Source organism: Poecilia reticulata, chromosome 23 (assembly GCF_904066995.2).
Source record: "Poecilia reticulata chromosome 23, P_reticulata-male-v2, whole genome shotgun sequence".
Taxonomy (NCBI): domain Eukaryota; kingdom Metazoa; phylum Chordata; class Actinopteri; order Cyprinodontiformes; family Poeciliidae; genus Poecilia; species Poecilia reticulata.
Window position 1 is genome coordinate 17403453 of NC_088852.1, and position 27568 is coordinate 17431020.

At 41.0% G+C, this 27568-nt stretch overlaps 1 protein-coding gene across 1 annotated transcript; it reads left to right on the forward strand.

Moving 5' to 3' along the window:
• The first annotated feature begins 3674 nt into the window (after positions 1-3674).
• On the forward strand, positions 3675-27247 carry lrig3 (leucine-rich repeats and immunoglobulin-like domains 3). Its single transcript, XM_008401487.3, has 19 exons — positions 3675-4186; positions 11151-11222; positions 11342-11416; positions 16808-16942; positions 17211-17354; positions 17460-17603; positions 17699-17842; positions 19293-19436; positions 21218-21298; positions 21387-21458; positions 21968-22039; positions 23632-23795; positions 23928-24263; positions 24345-24626; positions 24714-25190; positions 25263-25421; positions 25521-25661; positions 26305-26559; positions 26644-27247. Exons 1-19 carry the CDS (start codon positions 3990-3992, stop codon positions 26868-26870), a joined length of 3321 nt encoding a protein of 1106 aa, XP_008399709.1. The 5' UTR covers positions 3675-3989; the 3' UTR covers positions 26871-27247.
• Positions 27248-27568: the final 321 nt, after the last annotated feature.

Below are 27568 nucleotides of genomic sequence, written 5' to 3' on the forward strand. Positions count from 1 at the left end.
ACATCCTGCTTTTGGCATTCACATACGCATTTGAACCGCATCAGAGTTCACTTCATCTGGACCGAGCTGGAGGTTTTTAGGTGGATAAGAGTTCGCTCAGAGTCCCACCTGACCAAATGAACTGGACTTTCTTGAAAAACAAAGTCCAGTTTTTCAAGAAAAACTGGGGACTGAAGAGCTGCTGTTCAGTCTGCAAGCTCAGTTTTTGTCCCTTTCACCCTTTAAAATGAAACTTTCTGGTCAGATGAAGTAATTTTAGTCATACTATAATTACGCCATAATATGTAATTATAATAAACTACAATACAAGAAAATGATGTTATAGTTGAAGTTCATGGGTTCATTATTTTAAGTTGGTTGTAATTGAGTTGATGTGTGGTCGTGGTGTTTCCCTCACATAAAATCTCCATTTTATTAATTATTCTTATGACAAAGGGCTCTGGTGTCAGACTACATCATTATTTTAATACTACAACTGTAATATGCAGAGACAATTTTTATAGTTCATAGAAAAGCAACACTGACCCCATTTACTTTCTCCCATAAACAGCCGATCGATGGGGTTCAGCAGCTCACTTTCCTTTGAGCTCAATCAAATTTATTGACACAGTTTAATTAAAAAAGAGCAAAGGCAGCAGGAAACAGAGTCGGGGGGAAAATGCTTCCTGCTGCGTTTGGCCACTAGAGAATCTTTGATCGGTATTGTCAGATGCCTGAAGAGCCTTTTGTCAAAACATCACAGGGAAATTTTTAATTAAATGGAGATTCTTCAAATGAGAACATCTGGTACCGTTTCCGAACTTGTGGATCATTTATTCACTCAAATAAATGGCTCAGACATTTTCACCACAAAGTGTGTGTGTGTGTGTGTCCACAGTTTACTTTGACACCATTTGTCCTCAATTAAATACAAATGAGTGGTCAACTGGCCAAAGGGTAAGTTTCACACCTCCAGGCAGTTTGGGCAGAAAACAACGAGGCTGTTTATTCATGATCCCATAAAATCTGTTTAATGTACTGAATTATGTCAGTTGATGTATTTTTTTGATGGTTTGAGGGAGGTTCCTAGTCAGGATGTTTATGAAAGACACATGCGAACGAATAACCTCTTTAACTCCAAACTTTGACTAGTCCACTACCTTAATTTTAGCCTTCTGAGTCATGGTGGACTTGCTACATTAGAGAGCAGAGTTCATGGCTTCATCAGTCAGAAGCCATGTCATTTGGTAAATCACGTCTATATTATGACTTTTTCCAGGATAGAAAGTCTGACATTTTATTTTTTTGTACAACTCTGTACAACCAGCATCAGCAACGTATTAAATGATTGCTAAGTAAGTGGAGACATGCTGAGCGCATAGTGTGATATTTCATCTCTAATTGAAAAACTAAATAATTTCAGATTGAAATTGTTCTTCCAAACTGGTGGACCCAAAGAGTGCTGCTTTCATCTGTGTGTTGGTCGACCGGCCAGCAGGTTTGTGTAGTCGAGGCGGTGAAAGCGTAACCTTGGTCAACAGGAACCGACCGGCTCTACATTTTGCCCGAGGGGAACTGACACATCTGCCCGAGTATGAATATCACATGAAGAGGCCTTTTTATGTGGAAATTTGGAAAGCGTGCTCGTCTTTTAACTTGCAAATGAGAAAATATCAGCTGGCCGGCAACAGCAGAATATTAATTCAATCCTTTATTGCCAACTTTACCTTTGAGGTGAATGAGGTTTGTGTTCTGCAACAAGGTTCTGGCTAATTAGCGCTTTTTATGAATAACGTGCAACGTTGCAGCATGCTGTGAAGATGGGAAGTGGACAAAAACCCAGCCTCCGTCCTTACCCAATATAAATAGTCAAATTTAGTTCATTATTTCAGCAAACCACTCAATGAGCGCCGCTTTCTCCCTTCAGTTTGGGTTTTAAACTGCCGAAGGTGAAGCAGCGCTCGCTCGCTTCTGTAAATACTTCTGGTTTTCTGTGGCATTTCTGACAAAAGCTTTACTCCTTTTGGGCTGAACACCACATCCAAGGCAAAGAGCGCAATTAAAATTTGAAAGTTTGCCATCCTGTAAGGCAGAAACCACAGACATACCGTAGATGAAGCCAAGGGCTTAATTAGATGTCTGACTCTGCAGAATTTTTGCTCAAGGACCAGAACTTCAGCACGTCAACACTGTTAACAAGTGGCTTATGCGACTCACAACTCCAGAGCTAATACTGTCATTATTTGTCCAGCTGCAACTTTTCTTTCATGCTTTATTTAACTAGGTAAACCAAGAGGCTATAAGGAAGCCTGTTAGATCTAACCTGACTATCCCTGTAGCAAAAGGGGAGAAAGAACATTTTTACATATTTAATCCTCATGGACGACTGATAAATCATGAATTAGGGACATTTTTTGGAACAAAATAAAAGTGCCTATATAAGGTAAAGCTTAAATGATCGTAGGAAATACTGCGAACAATGTCTAGGGGCGTTGCCATGTTGAAGACTTTTGTTAACGATGTTACCACGGGTAACGGGAGCAGATTAGGAGTTCTTAAAAAGCATCGAGGGGCTGATGCTCCTCTGACTCTTTTCCTTTTTAGACAAAATCAGGTTTTGGTTTTAATGAGATGTGAATCTCATGATAGCGATAAAAAAAAGCTTCTCGATTTAGCAAGATACAGGAGTAGTATCTCCTTTAAATTTTCAACTTGCTGTCTTGTTTGCATAAACGGATTCTTCCATTTCTTTGTGAAAGTTACAATTTCCGAAGTTCCTGGATATATAAATTTTGACTTGAAATGTTTTTGGTTTCTCTCTTTTCTTGACGTTAAATCCAACATGGCTTCCCTGTTTATAAAACATAGGGAAAAAAGTCATTTACTGAGTAAGTGTCAGTAAATCTCTTATTTAACAGCATTTAGTCATTAAAGCAGAGCCAGACTGAATAAAACTGAAAAGAGTTCAATAACTTCTACTAAGAGAAATACGGTGCCATCTGCTTTTGTTGCTAACAGTAGCTAGCCGATAGCAGTGGTGTCCAAACAATTTGCCATTAGGACCAAAGTGTTGTAAACACTTTGAGGACACAAATTCTGATTACTTTTTAAACAGTTATCTGCTCAAAATTAAACTGAACATACAAGAATTTATTATACATATATACTCATAATAATAATAATAATAATAATAATAATAATAATAATAAATAATAATAAGAATAAGAATAATAATAATAATAAGAATAATAATAATAATCATAATAATAATGAATATGACTACTACTATTATTATTGTTATTATTATTATTAAGATGGTATCAATGTAAGACATGTGTATCGTTTCCAAGCATGTTTTGGTGTAAATTTTCTCTTTTTGTCTGGCAGATTTCATTTTGAGACGGAGGTCGGGAAGTACAGTTCAGTAATTATTCCGAATTTGGAAATTCAGAACATGCATTTATTTATTACATCTTCTAAACCTACTACAAAACTACTTCTAATAATTGTACATTTAATAATGAAAACATCAGTCATAAATATTACACAACTCATGTAAAAAAATAAAAATAAATAATAAAAAAGGAGAGAAATTCCACCTATTACGTTGGATTTTAAGCCAGCAGCTGAACGGACTCCATTTCCCATGCGCCCCTGTGGTCCCCGCCCCACGCATACCTCTGGTGTGCGCTCATGCGGCGCCGTGGGGATCCCGCACAGGACGAGTTGCCCGGACAGAAGCGGTGAAGCGCACGGCACCGAAAAACTTTCCACACTGGAATGGGAAAGTTGGAAAGGAACGCTTTGCTTTTCTTCCTCACAGATTCGATCCGAACAGGAGGAAGGGATTGGATATAAACATCGAGCTGGTGGATAAAAGGATTCGTTTTTTGGGGGGCAGGGTGGCTCATTTCATTTTTTTTGACTGAAGATTTCGCACTTTGGATCGGCTGCATCCGAAGTTTAAAAAAAAACAAACACTGAGGTGCGATCGCCCGTGTGGCAGAAAAATGCCTTCCTCTCCGCAGCCTCGCAGTCTGGTGAGGTTTGCTGTGTTTTTTCTGCTGTTTGTGGGACTGGAGCGTGGATCGGGGGCCCACGCTGGGACGTGCCCCCCTCCCTGCCTGTGTTTTGGGGAACTTGTGGACTGCGGTCGGGTGAAACGGGGCCGAATTCCAGACACGATCCCGGAGTGGACAGTTCAGCTGTGAGTCCTCGTGAAGAGAGTTTTTCTGTTTTCTGTGGAAACTTTGTTTCTATCATTTATGACCATGAATAGTTTGTGCGCTCAGTGTAGAACAAAAAGGGAAAGAGTAAGAAATCACAGAATTGAGTCGTGTCGACAAAATCCCTTATTTTTATTTTTACTATGTTATGGTTTAAAGATACCAATATTCATACAAGGTCAACTTGAATACTGTTATAACAAAAAAAAAAAAAACCTCTTAGATTGTGTATCATTACAGACAGATCGCATGTAGTTCACTCAGTGATCAGAGTTGTCTCAGTTTTTCGATCCTGAAAACTAAATGGACAGATTTTTCATAAATGCACCGATCAATCACCCAGAGATCGAAGTTGTCAGATTTTTCAAAAGCATTATTGATCAATCACCTACAGGCCAAAACTGGCTCCAGAGATGCACTAATTAGTCAGGTGGACATTGGAAATGTTGGATTGACCTCCTGCAGATGAACCAATCAGGGGTCAGAATCAGCCAATTTTCCACAGAAGAAAAGCAGAAAAGGTTTAGGGACCTTTTGCTTTAATGCAGAAGTGGGAATAATCTTGCATTTTGTTTGATCATTTTTTCATTTGAAACTACTCTAATCTACAAAACCTGCCTAACCTAATCTACAAAACCTGCAGAATATTGGCATCAGCCAGGTGAAGTGTGATCGGTGCATTCCTAGTTTTGTCTAAAGTCAGGTTATTTTTCTCTCCTCCTGTCTTGTCATGCGGGCCTTTGTTGTGGCAGCGGTTGTAATTACAGTAACAATCAACTACCTGATCCCTCCCTTTAGAAGTAATTGAAACAAAGCTGCTGCTGTGTTTGTGATGTTTTACAGTGGAGTAAGTCCGCAGTGACTGGGTCGCCTCAGTGCGACGCCGTGCCTTCAAAACAATTCAACCCTAAATCTGCAGGGTTGAACTTTTTCCTGAAGTTCCACCGTCTCGTCTCCTGTGGGGTTTTTTTCCACTGGTTCCACAGGCTGAATCGGACCTCCAGTCTCCTGGAGCCACAGCAGCATGCACAGCCTCAGCTCATATTCCTCTCTGTCTTCTACTTTACAGATAATTATCCTTGGTGATTTAAAAAAAAAAAAAAATTATTTCATGGCGCTGTGTTAGGATTTAGCACTTGACTCAGCGTCTGCTGAAATCCAGTTTTTCTCTTCTGCTGCTCTGGAAACTTGTGACTTGCCAGAGAAAACAGACCCAGCCTGAGCCTCACAACCCAAAAAAAAAAAAAAAAAAAAACTGGCCTTCCAAAGAAAATTGAGAGAAAAGGAGAAGGGGTAAAGTTCCACTCGGGGGGAAAAATTCTTTTCACTCTGGCATGCTAATTTACGAGTGGCTCTGCAGCACATCTTAAACCCCTTAAACCGCCCGACTCTTTGTTTTCCAGCACCCCATTATTTCTGCTGAATTAGCAACACCGGGGCCAGAAGTGGTACTGATTAGGGAGGAGCGTGTAGCGCTGGGCTGCAGAGAACTCACACTGACAGGGGGAAAAAAGGATGAAGATCAAGCCAACGAAAACAGAGACATGTTTTCAAATTACAGTTTGAAAAGGGAGGAAAGCAATGTTCCAAAATCGTTTCAGTACAGAAAGAAATTAGCTTTAGTGTTTATGTTATTACAATGATACAATGCAAAAAAAAAAAAAAATCATTATATGATATATACTTTGATTTTATAAAAGTAATATAAAATACTCATATTATTTTTAGGGATGGAGCGATATGACTGATCTCAATATCAGATATTAACAGAAATAAATATTGGTTGTTAATATCAACCCCGTTTTATTTATCGGACCGGTACAGGCATGGTAAAAAATGACTAATATTGGCTCTTACCGATGTTAGTGCCGATATATTGTCCATCACTAATTGTTTTAATTTTAATCCTCGCTTGGTCTGGATGAGTCTTACAAAATATGACAAATTAGCACCTGTAGGCTCTGAACAGACCGAACGACTTTGACCTTCAACCTTCTGCTGGTAGATCATTAGAGTTATAAAACCACAGCAAATTACAGTAGAATGTTTATAAAATGAAAAAATCCTAAAGTCACTCTGTGGCCTGTTTGAATTAACGCAGGTGGAAACATCTTGCCGTAGAATGCAATGATTTTTACCAAAATGACCAAAAGTATGAAGGTGAAAAAGTTTAAGTGGCAAACTAATAGGGCAGTGTTATTAGTTGGACTAAGAAGCACACCCAAGACATCAGTTTTTATGGTTTTATAGATATTTTATTGTCCTACATTGTCTAGCTAACCATTGGGAATGTGCAGCTTCCCTGCTGTGTCTAACATTTCCTGTTTAGAGGCTCCACTACAAAAATATGAGTGTCTCAAATTTTAACAGCAGTGTTTTAGCTAGAGTTAGCTAAAATGCTAAAGCTAGCTAAAATATTAACAACAGCATCTAGGTGAGCACTAGCATGTTGACCTACAATAACATACTTCATGCAGTCTAAAAAACCCACATAAAAGTCAAAATTAGCTAAAAAGCTAAAGCTATCTAAAATACTGATCATAGCATCTAGGCTATCACTAGATGAGATGATAGCCTAGATATTATCATCTAGGCTATCATATGTAAACAGTAGAAAATTATCTTTTAGTTAGGGACTCAGAAAATATTGGGCGATATAGATATCTGATATTAATATTTCTATTGTAGCTGAAAACCGATATTTACAATATATAAATTTCCCAATCCTTTGGACACAATTAAACAAATAACACCTCTGACATTGCTTCTCTACTCCAGTTAAACACAGGACAATGTCACCATGACCACCAGAAACACGAACGGCATTAAGATGGACATAAACATAGGTTGTTAAGGACTAAAAAACTGACCAATACCGATGTTAATGCCGGTACATCGGGCATCCCTACTTTTTGTCTCTCCATGTATTTGATTTGTAAAATCCCTGTTTGTGTTGCGATTTAATATTCACTGTTTAAAGTGTTCCACATCCAGCTGAACAAACAGAACTGGCCGAGCAGGACAAAGCTGCAATTGTACAAAATGTTGACGTAGCAAAAAATCCTGGAGCTATTTTAAAATTGTTGTAATCAATCTACCACGTACTACAAGTAAAAAGTAGCGCTCATTAACAAGACGGAGCGAAAGGTTGGCAGTCATTGTTTCACAAAATGCCAAGTTGCTCATTCAAGCCCAATGTTCTTCCACTGCTGGCATCTTACCCCAGGTGGTGTACCTCACCGCAGCCAAAAACTGGAGAAAGTTATAACATAAATATATAAGGCATTAACATTCCCAATCAAGCTGCCAAAAAAACAAAACTTCTCTGCCCCTTTTTCTCTGGCATTGATATGAACAAAAGTAGAAAATCCTACAAATATAATCATGGAGGAAAAAACATGGAGCAACCAAGGAATGATTTAGTCCATGACTGGTTTCTGGCTGCATGCCACACTCTGGAGTCCTGCTAATTTATGTATAGTCAAAATAAATGTGATAATTTTCACACATAAAAGAAGCTTTTGTCAATACTAATACTTATTTTAAAAAAATACAAATATTCAGTTAATTTTAAAAAAGTGTGAATAACAAATATTTCTACCAGGATTACAGCTAACAATAGTTCAAATTTGCTACTTTATTGGTTTTAGGTAATGGATCAAATTCAAAAGCTACAATTTATCTAAAGTATACCTGAAGGTGTTATTTTTATTAAAAAATGACAAAGTTCTATTGATCTAAGTTCCATGGACTGAGGATGGGCATTAATTATAATGTTTCTCATTATTGTAAAAAAAAAAATTCTCATCAGGATTAGAATTTTGATTTATCTTGACAACTAAAAAGTCCAATTCTGACAGCAATGTCAAAATTTTTGTTTTTGTCATCCCCCCCCCCCCCGCCCACTGTTGGTTCCAAGAGAAAGTCAGCAAAATTTCATAAAATTGTAAAATATGATTCAGGGCAGTTACTGAGCAGAGGTTTAGTGATAAAAATGATTTTTTTTTTTTACACCAGTGGTCTGCTGAAGAAACCCAGTTAAAAATTGGTATGTTTTTTTAAGAACTGCATTTGTTTGTGGAGCCTTCATAACTGTGGCACTCAGACATTAACCTGACAACAACCTCAGTAAACAAGAAGCTGTTTTCACTCTAAGCACAATGAGAGATGCACAGCATGTTGGCATCAACAGTGGTATTAATGCTAGTCTTTTTTTTTTACATTATCACTCCGACAGGTAATATTGAACCGATATTAACAATCGATTATTATTTCAATGTTGTTCAGGATTGCTTAACTGAAGCGATGTCAGTGCTGTGGTTGTTTTTGCACTGTAGAAAGGGTAGGGATATATATATCAAATAAGATATTGGTCAATATCAGTTATCTGCCATAACATCTAAAGATATCGGACCAAATGTTTCATTTCAGTGCATCCCTACCCACAATAAATACCGCAAAATATTGTGACAAACTTTATTGCTCATCTCTCATCGGGACGTTTCAGACTTCATAAAAGATCAAGTGCAGAACTCCTGGGAGGTCGTCCCAAGCTCCTCCCACTGCAGGATTTTATTAGCGTTGCAGCCCCGCCCATTCAAAATCACACAAACACCGTTGAGCAGCAACAACTGACTGCAAGAACAGACTGATGTCATTTTGATCTGGCAGAAATGGGCCAGGGTTTTCTTGTGTTTTTTTTCCCCCTAACCTGATCACGTTCAGATTTATTTCTCCGTCAAACGAGAAACAAACACGTAGCCTCCTCCACTGCCAGTGTCTCTCGGTGTGAACGGTAACGACACGCTCTTTCGGCCTAAAGAGAAGCAGTTTGCGGTGCCAGATAAGGAAGTGGCGCAGTCTGCTTCCAGCGGGGCAGCAGAAGCAGGTCGCAGCCTGTACGCCAGGCTTCCTGTTATCTTTCTCCACTCAGAGCCTTGTTTGTGAGGGAAATGGAAGTGTAGGGTCTGCTCAAGGTTTATCTTTGGAGCGTGATAGGACACCTCCAGTGGCGGGGGCGACAACAACAACAACAACAACTTATCGTTGGAACAGGGCGAGAAAAAGAGGAGGAAACTGAGAGGTGCGGGGTGGGGGTTTGTTCCAGCAGAGTAAGGAAAACTCTGCCTGATGTGTTTGTGAAACCTTCAAAACAGGCCCAGAAAATCCAGCAGGTTGTCTCCGAGGTACAAAAGGCGTTCCTCTCGCTTTTCCCAGCATTACAAATTCATTAGTAGTTGTTAGGTCCCCCCACTGCGCTCCCCTCCTATAAGAGTTTCTTGATGGATTCCAGATGAGGGAGGTATGAAAAGAAAAAGAAGAAGAAGTGTCTGGCACCACAGCGCTGATCGTGTGCAGCAGTGCCAGTAACGCCGCCGCTTTATGGTGCATGAGGCTCCGCTTGCCAGAGTTCTGCTGCTGGTTTTAAGGCTCATTTTCAAAAACAGGCAGCAGACACAAGAGCACAACCCAAAGCCGAGCCGCAGCCAAGCCGGGCCGAGTGCAGCCCAAATACGAACATGACTCAGACAAAAGCAAAACACAGCGCCGGACACACAATACACACAATACACAGTCTGTCTGTGTGGGCTTACGACAAGTCCTGTGTCAGTGTCACTCAGTCTACCTTACAGTGCAATAATTATGAGGAAAATAGGATGGTGTCAGAATATTTTCCCAAAAATTTTTATAAAATATATAATTGGTGCGTTTCTAAAAGCAGGAACTTCAGCAGTTCTTCTCGCTGCTGACAACCAACGTATTGATTATTACAGTTATCACCACTGATGGGTGAACTCATCAACCAGTAGAAAATGTAATTCTGCATGTGCTTTGATGCATAAATGGGAATTCTCTTGTAATTCTGTAATTTCCTGCCTGATTCCAAATTACAATCGCTCAAAGAATCTACAGTCGAGAGGTCAGGAGGTCAGAAGGTCAGAAGGTTCGGGCCTCAAAAAAACCCAGAGATCAATAACAACCTGGATAAACCTGACTGGTCCGTCTCTCTTAATAATCTTAAAACATTTTTTTAAATTATTTTTCATTCCGACACATAGATTAAATTAAATGTATGTAATAAACATCCAGTAAATTTACCAAATTCTTCAACCTTTGTCTCGTTTGACTCCATGTAGAGTAACATGAGTTTACCAGGCTGATTCATCTTCGCCAGGCTGGTAGTGTGTTTTGTGATCGCCTTGTGGCCGAGGTGGTTTTTGAAAAGCTAACGCAGTGAAGGGGAGACAGAAACAGATTTCTGACTTTTACCTCACATGACTGATTAGCTGTTCTTGCAGTTAGAATCATTAGCATTGCATTTTTTTTCTCTGTGTCTCCTGAAAGCTTTTAACATCACCAATAGTTAGTTGACATGATGGAAAAATTACTATCTGCTCTACAACACTTTTCCAAAAACCTCTCTGAGATTTTCTGAGATTTGTGCTCTATGCTAGTTAGTAACCTCTGACCTCTGTTTCCTGTTTATTGCAGCCATGCGTAGCGTCAACATCTGATGAGATTACGCCTTGCGCTGCCTGGTTGATTCGCTCCAAACCAGTAGATGGAAACATGGCTCATATTTCTTTGCGACATTTTAAAAGTTGGCTCAAAATTCATGTGTGAATTAAATGGAAACAGCCACTAAAACGACTTTCGCCTGCAGGACTGTAAACTGATGCCCCTAACCAGACCTTGCACATTGGTAAACCATGATATCTAAATGTGTAAAACATAATGGATGATGCGCCATCTTCTTCACAGAACTTTAGACCATAGAATGGAGACTTTTGTTGGTTTTGAACTTAGGTGTACCGTAATTTCAGTACCCAGTCTGTGCCTGTTAGTAAGGCAGAAAGCTGGTAATGTTTTCTGCAGGTCATTATGGAAGATTGGAGCTTGTGAAAAGTGCAGTGTGTTGATGTTTACTTCTTTCTCCTTTCACAGGGACTTGAGCCATAACAAATTGCAAGTGCTCGACGGGAATTTGTTTTCCAGACTGCCGCATTTAAAGGAACTGTAAGTGTAAGACAATTAAAACACTGGTGTTCTCAGTGTTTGCCCAGGTTAATAATAGTCTTTTCCATCCTTCGATGTACTAAATCTAGTGATCCATTTCTGTTTTCTTACTTCGACAGAAAGTTGAATCACAACAAACTGGAGGCAATACCAGATCTGGGTCCTTCTGCTTCAAACATCACAACCCTCATTCTGTAAGTAAAGGCTTTTAGATAACTGTTACATTTGTCTATTGTCGCCTCATCCTGGTTTCGATGATCATTCTCTGCCAGGACTATTACAGTTGGTTAAACTCATGAGTTGGGAAGTTGTTTCTCCCAGCTCAGCCAAACCCAACTGACTGGGCTAGTTCCCAGACCGGCCAAGTGTTTGCAGACAAATGTCACCAGGACGAATGGAAACATTTTTCTTCTGTCTGGAAAGAGACTTCAGCATCAATTTAGTCCCACTCTTTCAGAGGAGAAGTACCGGAGATCAGCTTTCAGGCAAAAAAACAAAAAAGCCTCTTGACTTGTCATATTTTATCCCTTGCAAACTGTGAGCTCGTAATCGTCTGGAATCTTGTTTTGCAAGACGTGCTTTCAGAATCACACCAGATATTAGTCTGTGAAACCTCAACAATTTTCATTTGGTCTGTGGCGCATTTCTCAAAACTACCCAGTGTGAAGTTGTTGCGGAGGAATGTAGATGTTGCTAGATGAGGCGTATTCCTCATCAAGCCCCGACACGACAGTCGGCAACAGCCGCAAGCCGCCACAGTCAGTCAGTCAGTCAGTCAGTCAATTTGCTTGTAGTTTTCGGAAAGAAATCTCACCTCCAGCGACAATTAATTTCAAGAAGAAAAGAAACATGAGCTGGATTTCCATTCCAAAGTCTCCAACAGTGCTCTTCCAACAGGGACGTGGAACTTTTAATATGGGTTGGGTTACATTTTAATCCTTGCTTGGCTTCTAATTTGGCAAAGTGGCTCAGATACATTAAAGTACCTCAAGTGAAAAGGTATGCCTTTCCCTTAATGGTCATAAAGGAGGTTTAGCATTTTAATGAGCACACCAAGTGACTAAAGCTCTACACCTCTGAATTTCATGATTTCCCTACAGTAATATAATATACAACAGTATTATGTTATGGGGCAAAATTCAAACAAATTCCAATTAGAAAAGATCTTTTAGTTCTCCCCATGCCCGAGGTCCGGTCATTCGCTCATAAATAGGGAATATGCAGGACTTCACTTCCTCTTGACGATGGAAAAGAGCGGATCGCTGGGCACAGCCACTCAGAGAGTGGGCCACTGACATGAGCAAAGAGTCGTCTTGTAATCAAAAAGTTAGGAGTTCAATTCCAGTTTTCTCTTCTGACATGTCGACGTGGCAAGGCACCGACATCCCAAGGTGTGTTACGGTGTATGAATGTGTGTGGCAAAAGTTCCCCTGTTACTTAAGTAGAAGTATGGATACTTGTGTTAAAAGTGACTCTGCTAAAAGTAAGAATACTGATTAAAATCCGTTAAGGAAAAGCGAAAAATTACTGAAATGTACTTAAGTTCTAAAGTAAAACATAATTGTCACCTTCAATGATACAAAAAAACTCTAATAACATCAAAAATGATGTTGCATTTACACCCTTCCTGGTGCTTACCTGGCAGGGTTTCTGTTTTTCAGATTTGACAAAGAATTTGTGAAGGCCATAATAAGCTCATGGTCTTTATGTTGGCTGAAAACACAGAGCATTTGCTACTAATTATTCTTGGAGCTGATAAAATGGAAGAGTCCTCTGAGACTGTGTTCACACTAGCCCTGTTTAATCCACTTTCACCAAACTCTAGTCCGGTTCGTTTGAGGACGTGTGAAAGCTCTGGATGGCCTACAATCCTAAATCTGAGTTCAGTTGAAGTGAACTCTATTAGATTATTTAAATGCCTAAAATGTGTTATCTTATCTCAGCACTATGTATCTCTTTTCAAAGTTTTACACAATTTAGACATAATTTGGGATCGGAAAAAAGAAGAAATATAACAGAAATGGAAGCAGCTTTGATATGTCAAGTTAAAGTGATGCAAGCCTCATCTGGCCTACAAACAAAACATATGTTGTTATGATGGGGTGCCAGTATGCCACACCGATTACACTATGTATCCCATAATGCTTTGTAATGGCTAATTGTCCCATAAGACAACCTGTAGTTGTGGGAGTTTCTGTGAGGGCTGTAATGGTTGTTTGAACCGACACATGCAGGAGGTTTTTGTGCGGAACTAAGTGTACAGTGCAATGTTCTGTAGTGCAACTTTAAAACGTGACACCAAAACAAAACTAGGTAACACTTTATTTGAAGGGGTGTGCATAAGACTGACATGTCACTGTCATAAACATGACATAACATCTGTCATGAACATGAAGGAGTCTTTATGAATGTTTAGGACAGTTGTCATGAAGTGTCATTCGGTAAATAATGACACTTTTAATGCAAAGTTGCTCTAAAAGTTGCATTAAAAGCCCATTAAAAATGGCAACTTTGCATGATTTTGTAAATTACGACAATTTAATGCAAAGTTGGCATTTTTAATGGGCTTTTAATGCAACTTTTAGAGCAACTTTGCATTAAAAGTGTCATTATTTACAGAATGATACTTCATGACAACCGTCATAAACATTCATAAAGACTCCTTCATGTTCATGACAGATGTTGTCAGTCTTATGCACTCCCCTTCAAATAAAGTGTTACCCAAAACTATCATTAAACTCTGCAGTTTGGGAACAATTAAGGTTTTCATGCAGTGATGGTCAAACCAAAACTTTATGTAACTTTATGTAAGTGTGCATTTACATAAAGTAAATTTAAATAATAATCTAATAGATTTACATAAAGTAAGTGACTTCTACCACAGCAGTAAGTGGTGGAGGACACTTTTTTTTATCTGTTTCTCTTAATTAAGGCAAACCATGTTATGATTTTAAAGCTGAAGCTCTTCACCCACTTATTTTTGTCCACACTCAAAATTTTAATACATATTCATTTTATTGGTTTGTGTTTGAAAAAACTGGGACAAGAACTAAACTTCAACTTGTTTGCTTTCACATGCTACCTTCATTAGCCATCACCTCTGTCCCCCTAACATTTAGCAGTTCAGTGTGATTCCTTTTTTCTTCTTCTTCTTTTTCCACCAGTGGAACATTTTTCCAGAATTTCTCTCTCTCCTTCAGTTTCTCCAAGCTGGGAGGGTTGTAAAGGAAAAAAAAAAAAAAAGGACCTCAGGGTATCAAATACCACTTATTCAAACAGCCAGTCAGACATAGCGGCAGCTCTCGCCGACTTCTTTGACCTCGCAGCTTAGAGTAAAAACAAACGGCAATAACCCTGCAGCTGGTAGTAATTGAGTCGTGATCATCTTAATTAATTGAACAATTTCCTTGGAATTTATGGAGGGGGGTGGGACATGGGGGATGGGCCCCCTCCTCCAGCCCCCCACCAAATCCCCTGTGTCCCAGAAGGGTTCAACAAATGACCGTACAGATACCAGGTCAGATTAGGTCTACAAGGGGCTGAACCTCTTGGCATTTCATCAGCCAAGATGAAATGTCTTTTCAGGACTTTGCTGAAAAGGAGAATTAGAAACCAAAACAAGCATCATAACAATCTTTTGTGACGTTTCTATAAAATATGTGTGTGATAAGAAGTCTGTAAGAAAACCCCTGAGTTTTCATCAGTCAGTTTGAAGATTCAAGACAACAAGCAGCCCCTCATACTCTTAGAAAGTTTCTTTAGCTAGGCCAGCCAATGAGCTAAAACGCAGAGTCTCGTGTGTGTAAGATATCTGACAAGTTTAATATGGCGTCTCAACAATGAATGCAGCGCTGGTTTTCATTACCGGCGCCACGGCTGTGAGAGGGAGTCATCAGATTGCGCTTGAAAACTCTGTTCTTTTTCCAATAGGAAATACCACACAGACACACACACACACACACACACACACACACACACACACAACCCAGACACACCACGAGCGAGACGGTTAAAGGAAGAAAATAAAAAAAGTTACTTTCCGTTTGAAAAGCTTACTCTATTAAAATTATTTGCTGCTTAGTGGACACGGCTTTACTGAAAACACATGTCAACAACAACAGCGTTTGGGAAAGGCTCTCACGATTTTGCATAGTTTGTCGGTTTGTGGGGTCTGGTTGAGGGCCCAGAGCGTTGGTAGATTCTGGCAGGTAGCAGCTTGAGGGAACCCAATCGTGCTTGTATAACAAATGAGAATCTGGGACGTAAACCCTGAACGATTATTAACAACATCTCTGTTCCAATCATTCACAGCCTCTGCCTGGCTAGTTTCCCTCTGGTATGAGCTGGAAGAACTAGTTAGACTTCAGGTAGCAAACCTTCTTCTTCTCCTCCTTGTCTCAGTGACCGGTCAGGAGAACATGAAAACTTGAGATACACTTTAGTCTGAGAGCTGAAGGTTGTGGTGTGTGGAGACCCCCCTGTGATTCCCCAACAAAAAGGTCTTTTATTGTGTTGGACTACGGCTGCAGAACGTTTCAGAGAAAGGCTTGTGTCAGTTACCAGTATCAGCAGATACCATAGTTTTAGGGATAAGAATAATTTCTGCCTTTCCCAGTTTAAAAAAAAAATAGTAATGACTCCAGGGGTGTCCTACTCAAATCCACATTGGGCCAAAATGACAGCTTGCTTTTCCTCTGTTTTGTAGCTTTCATTTAGCTACAAAACGGGGAAAATGTCACCGTCTGGTGCATCTAACATGAGAGCGGGGGGCCCAGTACGGGACATTTACGGGAAAATAACGATAAGGCAGAATAGGGGGATAAAAAAAGGGCAGTTTCTCGACCAAACCGGGAGACTTGACAGCTATGCCTAAGGTGCACCTGCTGTCTGAATTCACTACCCACCCCAAGACCAGATTATTGTTGCTTAGAGCTGATTTTTCTGATCCAGTAAATGTCACCATTTTTAAAAGTGAACCTTGGCTATTAAATACCTCCAAACCGTGCTAAGCACTGAGCAGCAGAGACAAGGCCTGCAGTCTGGTGCACCAGAGGGACTCTCTCCCTCCCGACCACTCAGCTGCTGAATCCCCACACACAAAGACGGCACTGTACAGCTCTGTTTATAACCAAGCAGTCCCTGCACTGCAATTTAGGAGGCGTGCAGCTCAGGAAATTGCTGGCCTCTGCTGAGGCATGCTTTCACTGAGGGAATGGTATTCATCAGCCAAGTAATTGGCGGGTAACTTTTTTAAATACCTTGTTCGTAATTACCTTATAAACAAAATAACACGTCGCTAAACCTGAGGGTCTGAACGGCGACATTAGTCATGTTCAACAATTAGCTTCCTGTTATAATATATGCGAGCAGCATCAGCTTGGAGAAGGGAAAAAAAAAAGGCATGTCAGAGAGTTTCATGTTGGGTGGTAGGTTTCGTGAGATGTTTGACTTTTTTTTTTCCAGACCGCGGAGGAATTTACAGTCTTCACTGTTTGCATATTTGGGAACATGACACCGTTTTGCGCCACTGGCCAGATACGAAGCATTCCTGCAATTTATAGGAGCAACGGTGTCTGTATTTTCAGAGCAAACAACAGGATCAGTGGGATCTCGGAGGAGCGGCTCGGACCCTTCACCTCCCTGGAAAGGCTCGACCTCAGCAACAACAAAATAGTGGAAGTTAAGACCAGCTCCTTCCCGGCTCTGCCTCTCAAGAACTTGTGAGTTTTATTCTTCTTACATGGCCTGAACTTTCTTTTTTTTCATATTTTGCCATATTTCAACCAAAATATTTAAGGTAGTACATTAGGATTTCAATTGATTTAAGACCAAAGTATTTGTGGCATTAAGTGAAGTAGAACAGAACTGATGCAGCGTTTGGTTCTTTTGTAAGAATCTTCCACTTCACAACTCTGCACTGAGGTTTGTTGGTGTAACATGATGTTAAATGAACGGCACGTTTCAGCAAGTTCCTCCCAAATCCTTCAGGCTCCTCTGCAACAATCGCATCTCGTCTCTGGAGTCGGGCTGGTCCACCAACCTGGCCAGCACTCTGCAGATTCTTGAGCTCAGCCACAACCGGATCTCCAACATCCCGGCCAGGTTCTTCCAGCTGCCCAACCTGCAGCATCTGTAAGCTCTGCGCTCCTCCTAAAGTTGCGTGTTTGATTGTTGCACCAGTTGGCTCCTTCTGATCGAGAACACTGCATTTGTTTTTCCTTTTTTTCTTCCCCCCAGGGATTTGAGCAGAAACCAGATTCGCCGGGTGGAGGGCTTGACTTTCCAAGACCTGCCCACCCTCCGCTCGCTGAAGCTGCAGAGGAACCGCCTCTCTGGGCTGATGGACGGGGCCTTCTTTGGCCTTAGCAACATGGAAGTCCTGTAAGTCCACCTTATGATCAGTGCGCGTCGAGATGATTTCCTTCAAACTTCCCCAGCTGTTGTGTGAAGTGATGCCATGTTTGTATTGTCTGCAGGCAGCTGGGCTTTAACAACCTGACGGAGGTGAGCAAAGGCTGGCTGTACGGCCTGGGGGCTCTGCAGCAGCTCCACCTCGAACACAACACCATCAGCAGGATCCAGCCTGAAACCTGGAAGTGTTGCCAGAAACTCAGCAAGCTGTGAGTCCATATTTTTCCCTCTCTCTGGACTCCTTCCCCTCCCCATATTCCATTCGCCGTCTGAACCCCCGACACTCCTACATGCCGCTCCGCCTCCCCTCCTCTGCTTTGCTTACACTTCAGTTCCTCCCGCCACCAACCAGACAAAGCAGAGTCTCTGTTGCTCTGCGGATCAGTGGCAGTGTTAAAGCTCTGCCAAGCTACTACACACCCCACCTTTTCTGTTCTGCTCTTATGTCTCATGAGACGTTGGGATTTTTAGTTTTACACAGATCTCAATCATTTCCCAAACGTTAGCTCCAGATAGGCAAGGGCTGGTTAACAGTATTGAGGATTAATAAGGTTTTGAAAATTTAGCTTTTAATGAGATGAAAGAGAAATGGACTGGAGTTTTCTTTGGCACTGCTGAGCAGCTGGGGACCCAGGTCTCAGCCAGATGAGACCCTGTGTAGAAATAGTTGGTGGTTATTGTGTAGTTTGGACTCAGAACCAAACAGCATCTTGAAGACAATGGGCTGTGGCTACCGGTGTCAAGGTGTACAAAACCTCCCATACGTTTGGTTTTCATACCAATGAACCGTTCCTACGGTTCGAAGTCCTTCTAATGACAGACAGATGGTTATAGATTGTTTACAAAAGTTGGAAATAGCTAGCTTAGAAACTGAATCTTGCTTATGAAGCGTATGAACATTAATCTTCTTATCTTGTAAAAGGTGTTCGCTGCTAATCCACAAATAACTCGGGCTGCCAGTCCTTAAGACTGATGGCTGCTGGTTTTTTTGTGTTTTTTTTTTTGACAATAACCCGTGTTAGAAAAAAAAATGGTTATGTCATAATTTACATTGTTGAGGTAAATATAGTGATACATTTAAAGATTGTCGGTTTTATTCATTGTTGTTTTACCACCGGTATCTCCTGCTTTTCCCTGGGAGCAGATTCTTCGTTGTGGCTTTTTCCATCAGTGGCCGTCTTAATGTTTGCAGAGTCCAGTTGCTTTTGGACTCATTCGCTTCGGGTTACTTACTCTTATCTCGTAAACAAGTTGCTGGTGAGCCGGAAATATGTCCTGCCATCTGATTTATTCTACTTTGGAACAAAAAAAGAGTGTCCTCTATTTTTTAACTACATTCTCCCATAACTTAGCCAAAGCAGTGCACATATTGGTTTGATTGCGTCAGAACCACAAATATTCAATATATGTTAATAGAATTTTGTGCAACTGACCAACATGAAAGTGACTGTAACTGTGAACTGGAAGGAAACTTTTTCCCAGAACAAAATAACACCAGATTAAAGACTCTTTGCCGTAATTGGATCTAAAAAGTATCAACTCTGGGGACATTAATATAAACAAATGCCACACTTTTGTATATATTGTTGCATGGATATTAGGGGTGTGTTGCTGTGCTAATCTTCCCTGATGTTTTTTTTTTTTTTCCCCGCCCTGCAGCAACTTGTCCTCGAATCACCTGTCCAGGCTGGAGGAGTCCAGCTTCGACGGCCTCAGCCTGCTGGATGAGCTCCATGTGGGAAACAATCGCTTGAGCTTCATCGCCGGCGGAGCGTTCCGCGGCCTCTGCAACCTGCAGATGCTGTGAGTTGAGCTCGAGTTACAAAAAAACGACTTGTAAATGTCACCACTGAGTGTGTACGGAGGCCTCTGGGGAACACGGAGGATTTTTATTGCGAGGTACATTATTTCCTCGGTCAGTTGGTGACATTTTTCTTGTTGGTAATAAAAGGTCGTTTTCATGTACGGTTCCATCTCAACCTTACTCCAACAAACATGAATATGCAGTGAATAAATACATTTTCAATCAGTTTTGTGTTACGAATATAAAAACACGTTTTTAATGAGGCTTTTTAAATGACTATTTGAAATATTTGTGACCGAATACAAAATAGACCCGGGCATATTTGTTCATTTATTGTGAGGGAATTGCAATACTTTTTGTGAGGTAACGTAGAAGACAAATCTTTCCCCATGTCCTCTAGGGGGCGCAAGTAAGAACGAGTATTTGTTATTGGGAAACAAAAAAAAGAAAAAACGAAAAAGGACAATCCACGCTATCCTTAGCTTTTAGCTAACTCCGGTACTGGAGTGAAAATATTGCGTCTGATTTGCTTTGGGGATGTGAAGTAGATTATTGTCTTGATGTGTTTGCGCACACACACACACACACACACAAAAAAGAACTCAGACAGGCACAACCGCAACCTCAGTAACCCTCCCTCACACACACACACACACACACACACACACACACTCCTCCCCACACCATCCTTTCCTCTGTCCAAATTGCTCTCCCACACCGCATCCACCCATCCCCCCCCTCACCTCCCCTGTTCCCACAGAAAGGCTCAGTAACATTTCCCGTAGCGGAGACTAACTACAACCAAATGTGAGCGGCGCTGCTGAGGTCATCGCAGGGCAGGTGTGCATCTAGGTGGACATTTACTGCTTCAGGGCTTCAACAATCCCCGGCCTCCCCCTACACACACCGACATGAAAGCACACACTCACACCCTTCCTCAATTTCAACCAGCCATAGCCAAGCATGCCGAGGAGGAAAATAACTGTTTGAAGGCAATAAAGCAGCTAAAGGATCAAAGGAAGCAATTTTTTTTTTTTTCTGGGACATTCTAGGCTTTTGGTGATCTAGATGTCATTTTCTGTCTGCGGGTAGCAAAGAGAGAAAGCTGAAAACATTTCAAAGAAACATCAGCTGGTTAGATTATGTGGCCACGGTGGTAGTAATTACAAAATCCAACGTCTGACTGTTTGACATTGGGTGAAAAGTCTTATTTTTATGTAGAAAGTCGTAAGAGAAAGGAGAAAAAAAATGACGCAGCTAAGTGGATAAACGAGTGTTGAGTGTTTTGTTTCCCTACTAAGATCACATTATTTGGTCACTCATTTTGGACTTATTGTTGAGTTAATATTTGGAATGAGATACTTCATAAAATATCAAAATCCCACCAAACAGAGATTTTTATAGTAGGTTTATCTTTTCCACCAATTGTTAGAACAGTATCTGTAAAAGCAGTTGGGAAATGACCTTTATGCATAGACTGGGTTTTACTTCCTCTTTAGACGCTTTATTTATCAGCTCCAGTTTATAATTAAAAAGGTCTTCAAGGGAAATATGGTCAGTGGGTTCATTAAAAAGCTTATTTTAATTATGATAAAACAACAGAATCTCTTTAATAGCTCTTACTGATGGTGTTGATGGTATGGAAAGATATTTAAAAACTTCACAATTAATAAGTACCAAAATGACCAGAAAGGGATTTCTGGTTTAAAGGATCATATGGAGCATAAATTCAACGTTTTATTGTGGATGTATTCTTACATTGTGATCTCTCTTCTTAAAGGGATCTCCAGAATAATGAAATCTCCTGGACTATTGAAGACATGAATGGGCCATTTTCTGCTCTTGAAAAGATGAAAACGCTGTAAGTCAGCTGTGTCTGATGGACCAAATTGCCTTAATAAAAACTAAGATCTTGTCGTCTGATGCAGCGTTTGTTTCCCTTCTTCCAGGTTCCTGCAGGGGAACCAGATTCGCTCAGTGACCAAAAAATCCTTCTCAGGCCTGGACGAGCTGCAGCACCTGTGAGTCGGCCTCGTGTTTCACTGATTGTTTTCAAAAGTCCGGGCCGTAAACAAGGCGGGCCGAATGATAAAAGGGTGTTTGTTTGAGCCATGCATCCAGACCGTCTTCTCCTTTTCCTCTGCTTTGATGTGGAGTCAAGAAAAAAAAAAAAGCTGCCATTAGTACCCTTACATGTGAGCCAAAACTATATTGATCACAAAGAGAGACAAAGTGGAGACAACTGTGTGTATGTGTGTGTGTGTTTGTGTGTGTATGACTTTCAACAACTGCATTTGATTCTAATTAGAACCAATGCCAGAGCTCAAAGCAGTTCAGAGTCAGAACTCTTTTGATTAACAACGCGATCTGTTGCCCAGAGTTTTATTGTTTTTTTTTCTCTTTCTCGTGATTGAAGATTGTAAAAATCTCTGCGCTCCTAACATCTGATGTCTGCAAAAAATCTCTCTGAGAACCTTATCAGTGCTGATGCCTTGTTTTTGTTTTTCCTTATTTTTTCCTCTCTGCATAGAGATCTGAGTAATAATGGCATCATGTCCATCCAAGCTAACGCCTTCTCCCAGATGAAAAACCTTCAGGAGCTGTAAGTGTCGGCACCACACACACCGCTGACTTTCTTATTAATATCGACTCCAGACATCATTGAATAGTTTGATTATGTCTTCAAATGTTCTTTGTAATTCTACAACATTGCAGTTTCATAACTATGTTCATCAGTACAGCTGAAACACAATAATTATGCATGTGAAAAGGTTTTTTTTTTAAGTCTCTGACATTAAATCCGACTAAAATTTTCCTTTTTTAGGTCAGTTAGGATTACCAAAATTATTCTGGTTCTATTTTCTTCATTATCTACAGTTAAACACGGCCTGCACTGTGACGGACTCACAGGCCGCTCTGCAAGGAAGAAGCCATAGCTTCAAAAGCATGAAAAAAAATATCTGAATATGGTTTACAAATAACTCCAAATATGAAGACTTTTATTTCTGGAGACATGTCCTGTGGTCTGATGAAACTAAAGTGGAGGTGTTTGACCATAATTATTATTTTAAACAAAAGCTGATCAGCCTGAAAACACCTTCATATCTGTAAAATGCATGTCATGTTACAGAATAAATGACATCAGAGGAAAGAAAAATCTGTGAAAATACTGAAGTGACATCTCAACCAAGAATCCTAACCCTAATGACCAATGACCCTAAGCATTGCGCTAAATTAGTTACAAATTCAACGTTTCATAGTGGCTATCACAAAGCTTTTGTCTGTGTACACATTCAGCCTGGCCTGTATTAAAACAAATATTTCCCCCTTATTGTTTAAAAAATGATTTTGGACACACATTTGGTTTCAGAAACGTTTTCAACTGCATGAACAAATCCGCCCCTGAGCGCCGTTTTAAACATGCCAAACCCATAGGGGGCACTGTAGCGCAAAGTTAAAACCTATGTCAGCCAATCAGATTGTTTCAAAACAACCATGACTTGCCAAGAGGTTCACTTGTGTGAACAAATATATGGGTTGAACTACTTCTAAATAGTGTGTTAGAAAAACAATTAAGACAAGACCATATTGATTAGGAATTATGCGAAAGCAATGTCTCAATATATTGGCATATTATTTATTACACACTGAAATGCAGGAACCTTAAATCCTCATTTTCCCATGTAAACACAAACACAAATAGTTTTCTCAAATCTCCACCTTGGTCGGACTTTGTTGTAAACGATTGTTTAGTCATATTAAACAGAATTTTGTAGCAAATGAAAGACCAAATCACATACCGCTTGTTTTCCCAGGTTTTCTGCCATGTGTGAACTAGGCCACCACTTCTGTCAGGAACCAGAACTTCCATTGGAAGAAAGTCAAAATAACCTCTCTGTCTCATTATTCTGACAATGGGCTAACTGATTCAAGACCTCCTTGAAGTAATTAACGAAGCCAAACCTACTTAGAGCAGTAAAGATTTAGTGTCATTTAAAGTGAGGCAGTAACAATAAGTTAGTCTTTTTTACCCATTTTTTAAAATAAATATCTTTATTCAAATACTTAACAGGAAAAAATCCTCCTCAATTCCACTTCTTGAACATCTTGTCTTCTCTGATAGAACATTAACTTATGGATTCATGAAGCATGTGCTAAACCAAAAGCATTTCTGATATCTTCTGCTCCTGGTAGGCGTCTGAATACCTCCAGTCTCCTGTGTGACTGCCAGCTGAAGTGGCTTCCCATCTGGGTGGAAGAGCAAAGCTTCCTGCCCTGCGTCAATGCCAGCTGCGCCCACCCACAGATGCTGAAGGGCAGGAGTGTGTTCTTGGTACGCCAGGAGGAGTTTGTGTGTGGTAAGTGCATTCATTCCTGATACACACAAGTCGTTTAAATTGGGTACTTTTCTTCCATGGCCACTAAATGTTAAAATGTACTAGTTTGTGCGTCATCTGCATACATGTTGAGGTTTTTTCTTGTTCGTCCAGATGACTTCCCAAAGCCCAAGATAACGGTGCAGCCAGAGACCCAGTCAGCCCTCAAAGGAACCAACGTGACATTTGTCTGCTCTGCCGCGAGCTCCAGCGACTCCCCCATGACCTTTGCCTGGAAGAAAGACAATGAAGTCCTGAACGATGCCGAGATCCACAACCAGGCCCATCTAAGAGTGCAGGGTGATGCGGGAAGTGAGGCGGAAGTCACAGAGTACACCACCACACTGCAGCTGCGGAACGTGGAGTTCTCCAATGAGGGGAAGTACCAGTGCGTCATCTCCAACCACTTTGGGTCGTCATATTCCTCTAAGGCCCGGCTCACGGTGAACAGTAAGTTTGGGGTGTGCTAAATTGTTAGGCACATCTCACCAGACCCTCAACTCCAAATCTTAAACTGTTTTGCTTTTTCAGTACTTCCTTCTTTCACCAAAATGCCAATGGACTTGACGATCCGGGCAGGAGCGATGGCTAGGCTGGAATGTGCAGCCAAGGGTCACCCATCCCCTCAGATTGCCTGGCAGAAAGATGGAGGCACTGACTTTCCTGCCGCTCGCGAGCGTCGCATGCATGTCATGCCCGAGGATGATGTCTTCTTCATTGCGGGTGTCAAGACGGAAGACATTGGTGTATACAGCTGCACAGCTCAGAACACAGCCGGAGTTATTTCAGCAAATGCAACTTTAACTGTTCTTGGTGAGAAAGTTACCTTACACCTACTAGACCTTTACTATTCCGTCGTTTTTCACAGTATTGTCAAAGCTATTCCTGTATTTCTTACAGAAACACCCTATTTCCTGCGCCCTCTTACGGATCGGACAGTGGCCAAGGGCGAGACAGCTGTCCTCCAGTGCATCGCCGGTGGAAGCCCTCCTCCTAGACTGAACTGGACCAAAGACGACAGTCCCCTAGTGGTCACAGAGCGCCACTTCTTTGCCGCTGCCAACCAGCTCCTCATTGTGGTTGATGCTGCTGAGGTGGATGCAGGAAAGTACACTTGTGAGATGTCGAACGCCCTGGGCACGGAGAGGGGGAATGTTCGCCTGGCAGTCCTACCGAACCCCAACTGTGACTCCGGAGTGCAGAGTGGCACCGGGAACATCATGGGGAGCGGATCAGGGGCGGAAGATGATGGCTGGACAACAGTAGGGATAGTCATCATCGCGGTGGTTTGCTGCGTAGTTGGAACTTCTTTGGTCTGGGTGGTCATCATCTACCACACCCGCCGGCGGAACGAGGACTGTAGCGTCACCAATACAGGTCAGAGGTCACTTGGTTTTTCAGATCGTCCAAGCATCTAATCTTGTATTAAAACGTGACCTGGTTCTCCAGATGAGACCAATCTACCTGCGGATATTCCCAGCTACCTCTCCTCCCAGGGAACACTAGCGGACCGACAGGATGCCTACATCCCGTCTGAAAGTGGTAGCAGCCATCAGTACATAGCATCATCCTACAGTGGTTTCTACCTGCAGACCAAAGACATGAACGGTACCAACTCCGGCCTTTTCTTCTTTGACTTTAAAGCTAAACGTATTGAAATAAAATGTAAGGTTTTAGTAACATTATTCACCTTATTACCCTTGGTAGGTCTTTGTCAGCTGGATACAGGAAGTGAAGCTGATATGGAAGCAGCCATCGATCCTTTGCTTTGCCACTACCAAGGTCCGATTGGCTCGCTGCTTTGCCATGATACCATATATCCCAGTGACCCATCCGAAGTCTTCACAGGTTGGTACAAGTCTTGATCCGGTTCCAGAAGGATTTTTAAAAGGGCAGTGTTATGACTTTGTATTGACTATTCTTTAGCTTTACGTCATTTGACAATGCTATTCCTTCATCAAGAACATACTTAGAGTGTTGCCTTAATTCTTTCACTCATTTGATAAATACTTCAATCTCCCATGTGGACATCCGTGTGAACCAGTGCCTCCTTCAAGGTGCAGCTCTCCGTTGGAGCTGCACCTTGTTTCCAGCCTTCTGAGGCTCCCCCACTCTGCTACTTCAGACTAGCCAGCAGTAATTAGCAAACACCTGATGGAAGTGTGCATCTGCAAAGCTCAGTATAGGAGCTAGTTCTCAGAATAATGCTAGTAAAAACATTGTTAAAGGGTTAATAGTGGAGCCATGTTGTGATGACTTCCTGAAGGCGGAGTTTAAGAAAAAGCAGGAGCTTTTAAAGAGAAAGAGACCCAATTTGATGGTGTAAAATTACATAAATTACATATTTGATATATAGCTTTTTTTAACAACTGTAGTTACTTAATTGAGCTATAAAATGGCACCAGAATTATGTGCCTTCGCAAGGCACATAGTATTGCCACTTTAAGTTCCAGAAAACTAATTAATATAATCTCTGCCTTTTCACCCTCAGGTTTTTCGATTGACCAAAAGCCGGTCGGCATGGAGTCCTACAGCGGCAGCCTGACCAAACCCAAAACGATGGACATCTTGCTATCGGAGCATTTTGACGTGTGCCCGCCCTCACTTGTGATGCAGCTTCCAAACACCAGCCTAAATCAAGACCCTTCGTCTCAGCAGAGGGACCGGCAAACCACGGCGGACGAGGAAGATGCTTTCGACTGTGGAAAACCTCATAAATGTGTCCCTCCCTGCAACACTTTCATGGGTAAGTTGTCGATTAACCAATCTTTTTATCCAGACTTGATTTTGCCTAGGCAATGGAATGACTTTTAAACATGTTTTCCCGCAGGTACGTTTGGGAAAGCTCCTTGGACTCCCCACAAGGATCTATACATCCCACCGTCAGTCACTTACCATGGGATAACTCTTCACGAGAATCCTTACACTGCTTTGGATGTTGACTCGGACCTCGAGCAGAGCATCAAGGACTCATTGGAGCAGAGCGGCCGTGTATATGAGCAGCCATTTGACAGCCGTAGAACTGATGCCATTTCACAACGTAGGATGAGCTCCTAGCTGATCCAACTTCCGGTTTTTCATGAGAACAACCAAAAGGAACAGAAAAACACGAACATTTCTACCTCACTGAATGGACACTTTGGCAATAAAGGATGTCTGTAATGTGCAACAAGTGAATGTAAAGGACAGCTTCACGCAAAATAGCACCGGTTATTTTGCTGTAAAAAAAGATTCTGTTAAATAACGTAGATGAATATATACATTTTTATATAAAGTTTATTATATTTTGTAAATTGTCTATAAACAGATTTGATTATTTTTGCCTACTTTTTTTGTACAAATACTTTGCAGCCGTGGCTTTCCATTTATGTCCGCTTTGAATAAAGCAGTGTTTTGCACATGTGTAAACAATAAAACGTGTGCTGCTATGCTCACTTATGGTTTTTCAAACCCTCCGAAAAGATGATCTGTTTTATATCCGAATATAAAACGGATTCATCACCGTTCTCTCGGAGCACAACACACCACCAGAGTGGCATTCATTTTTAAATATATGGCATCCATTTTCATCTAAATTCGGTTCAGATTTATCCAATATAATCCAGTCATATGTTCAGATATAGGTTTGAATACATATGGTTCCAGTTCACTGTATTCCTAATTATATTACAATACAGTGGAAATTCACTTGATTATTTGATGCAAACTGCTGACAAGTGATCTAATACAGGCAAAGGGGACGTCCGCAAAAAGTC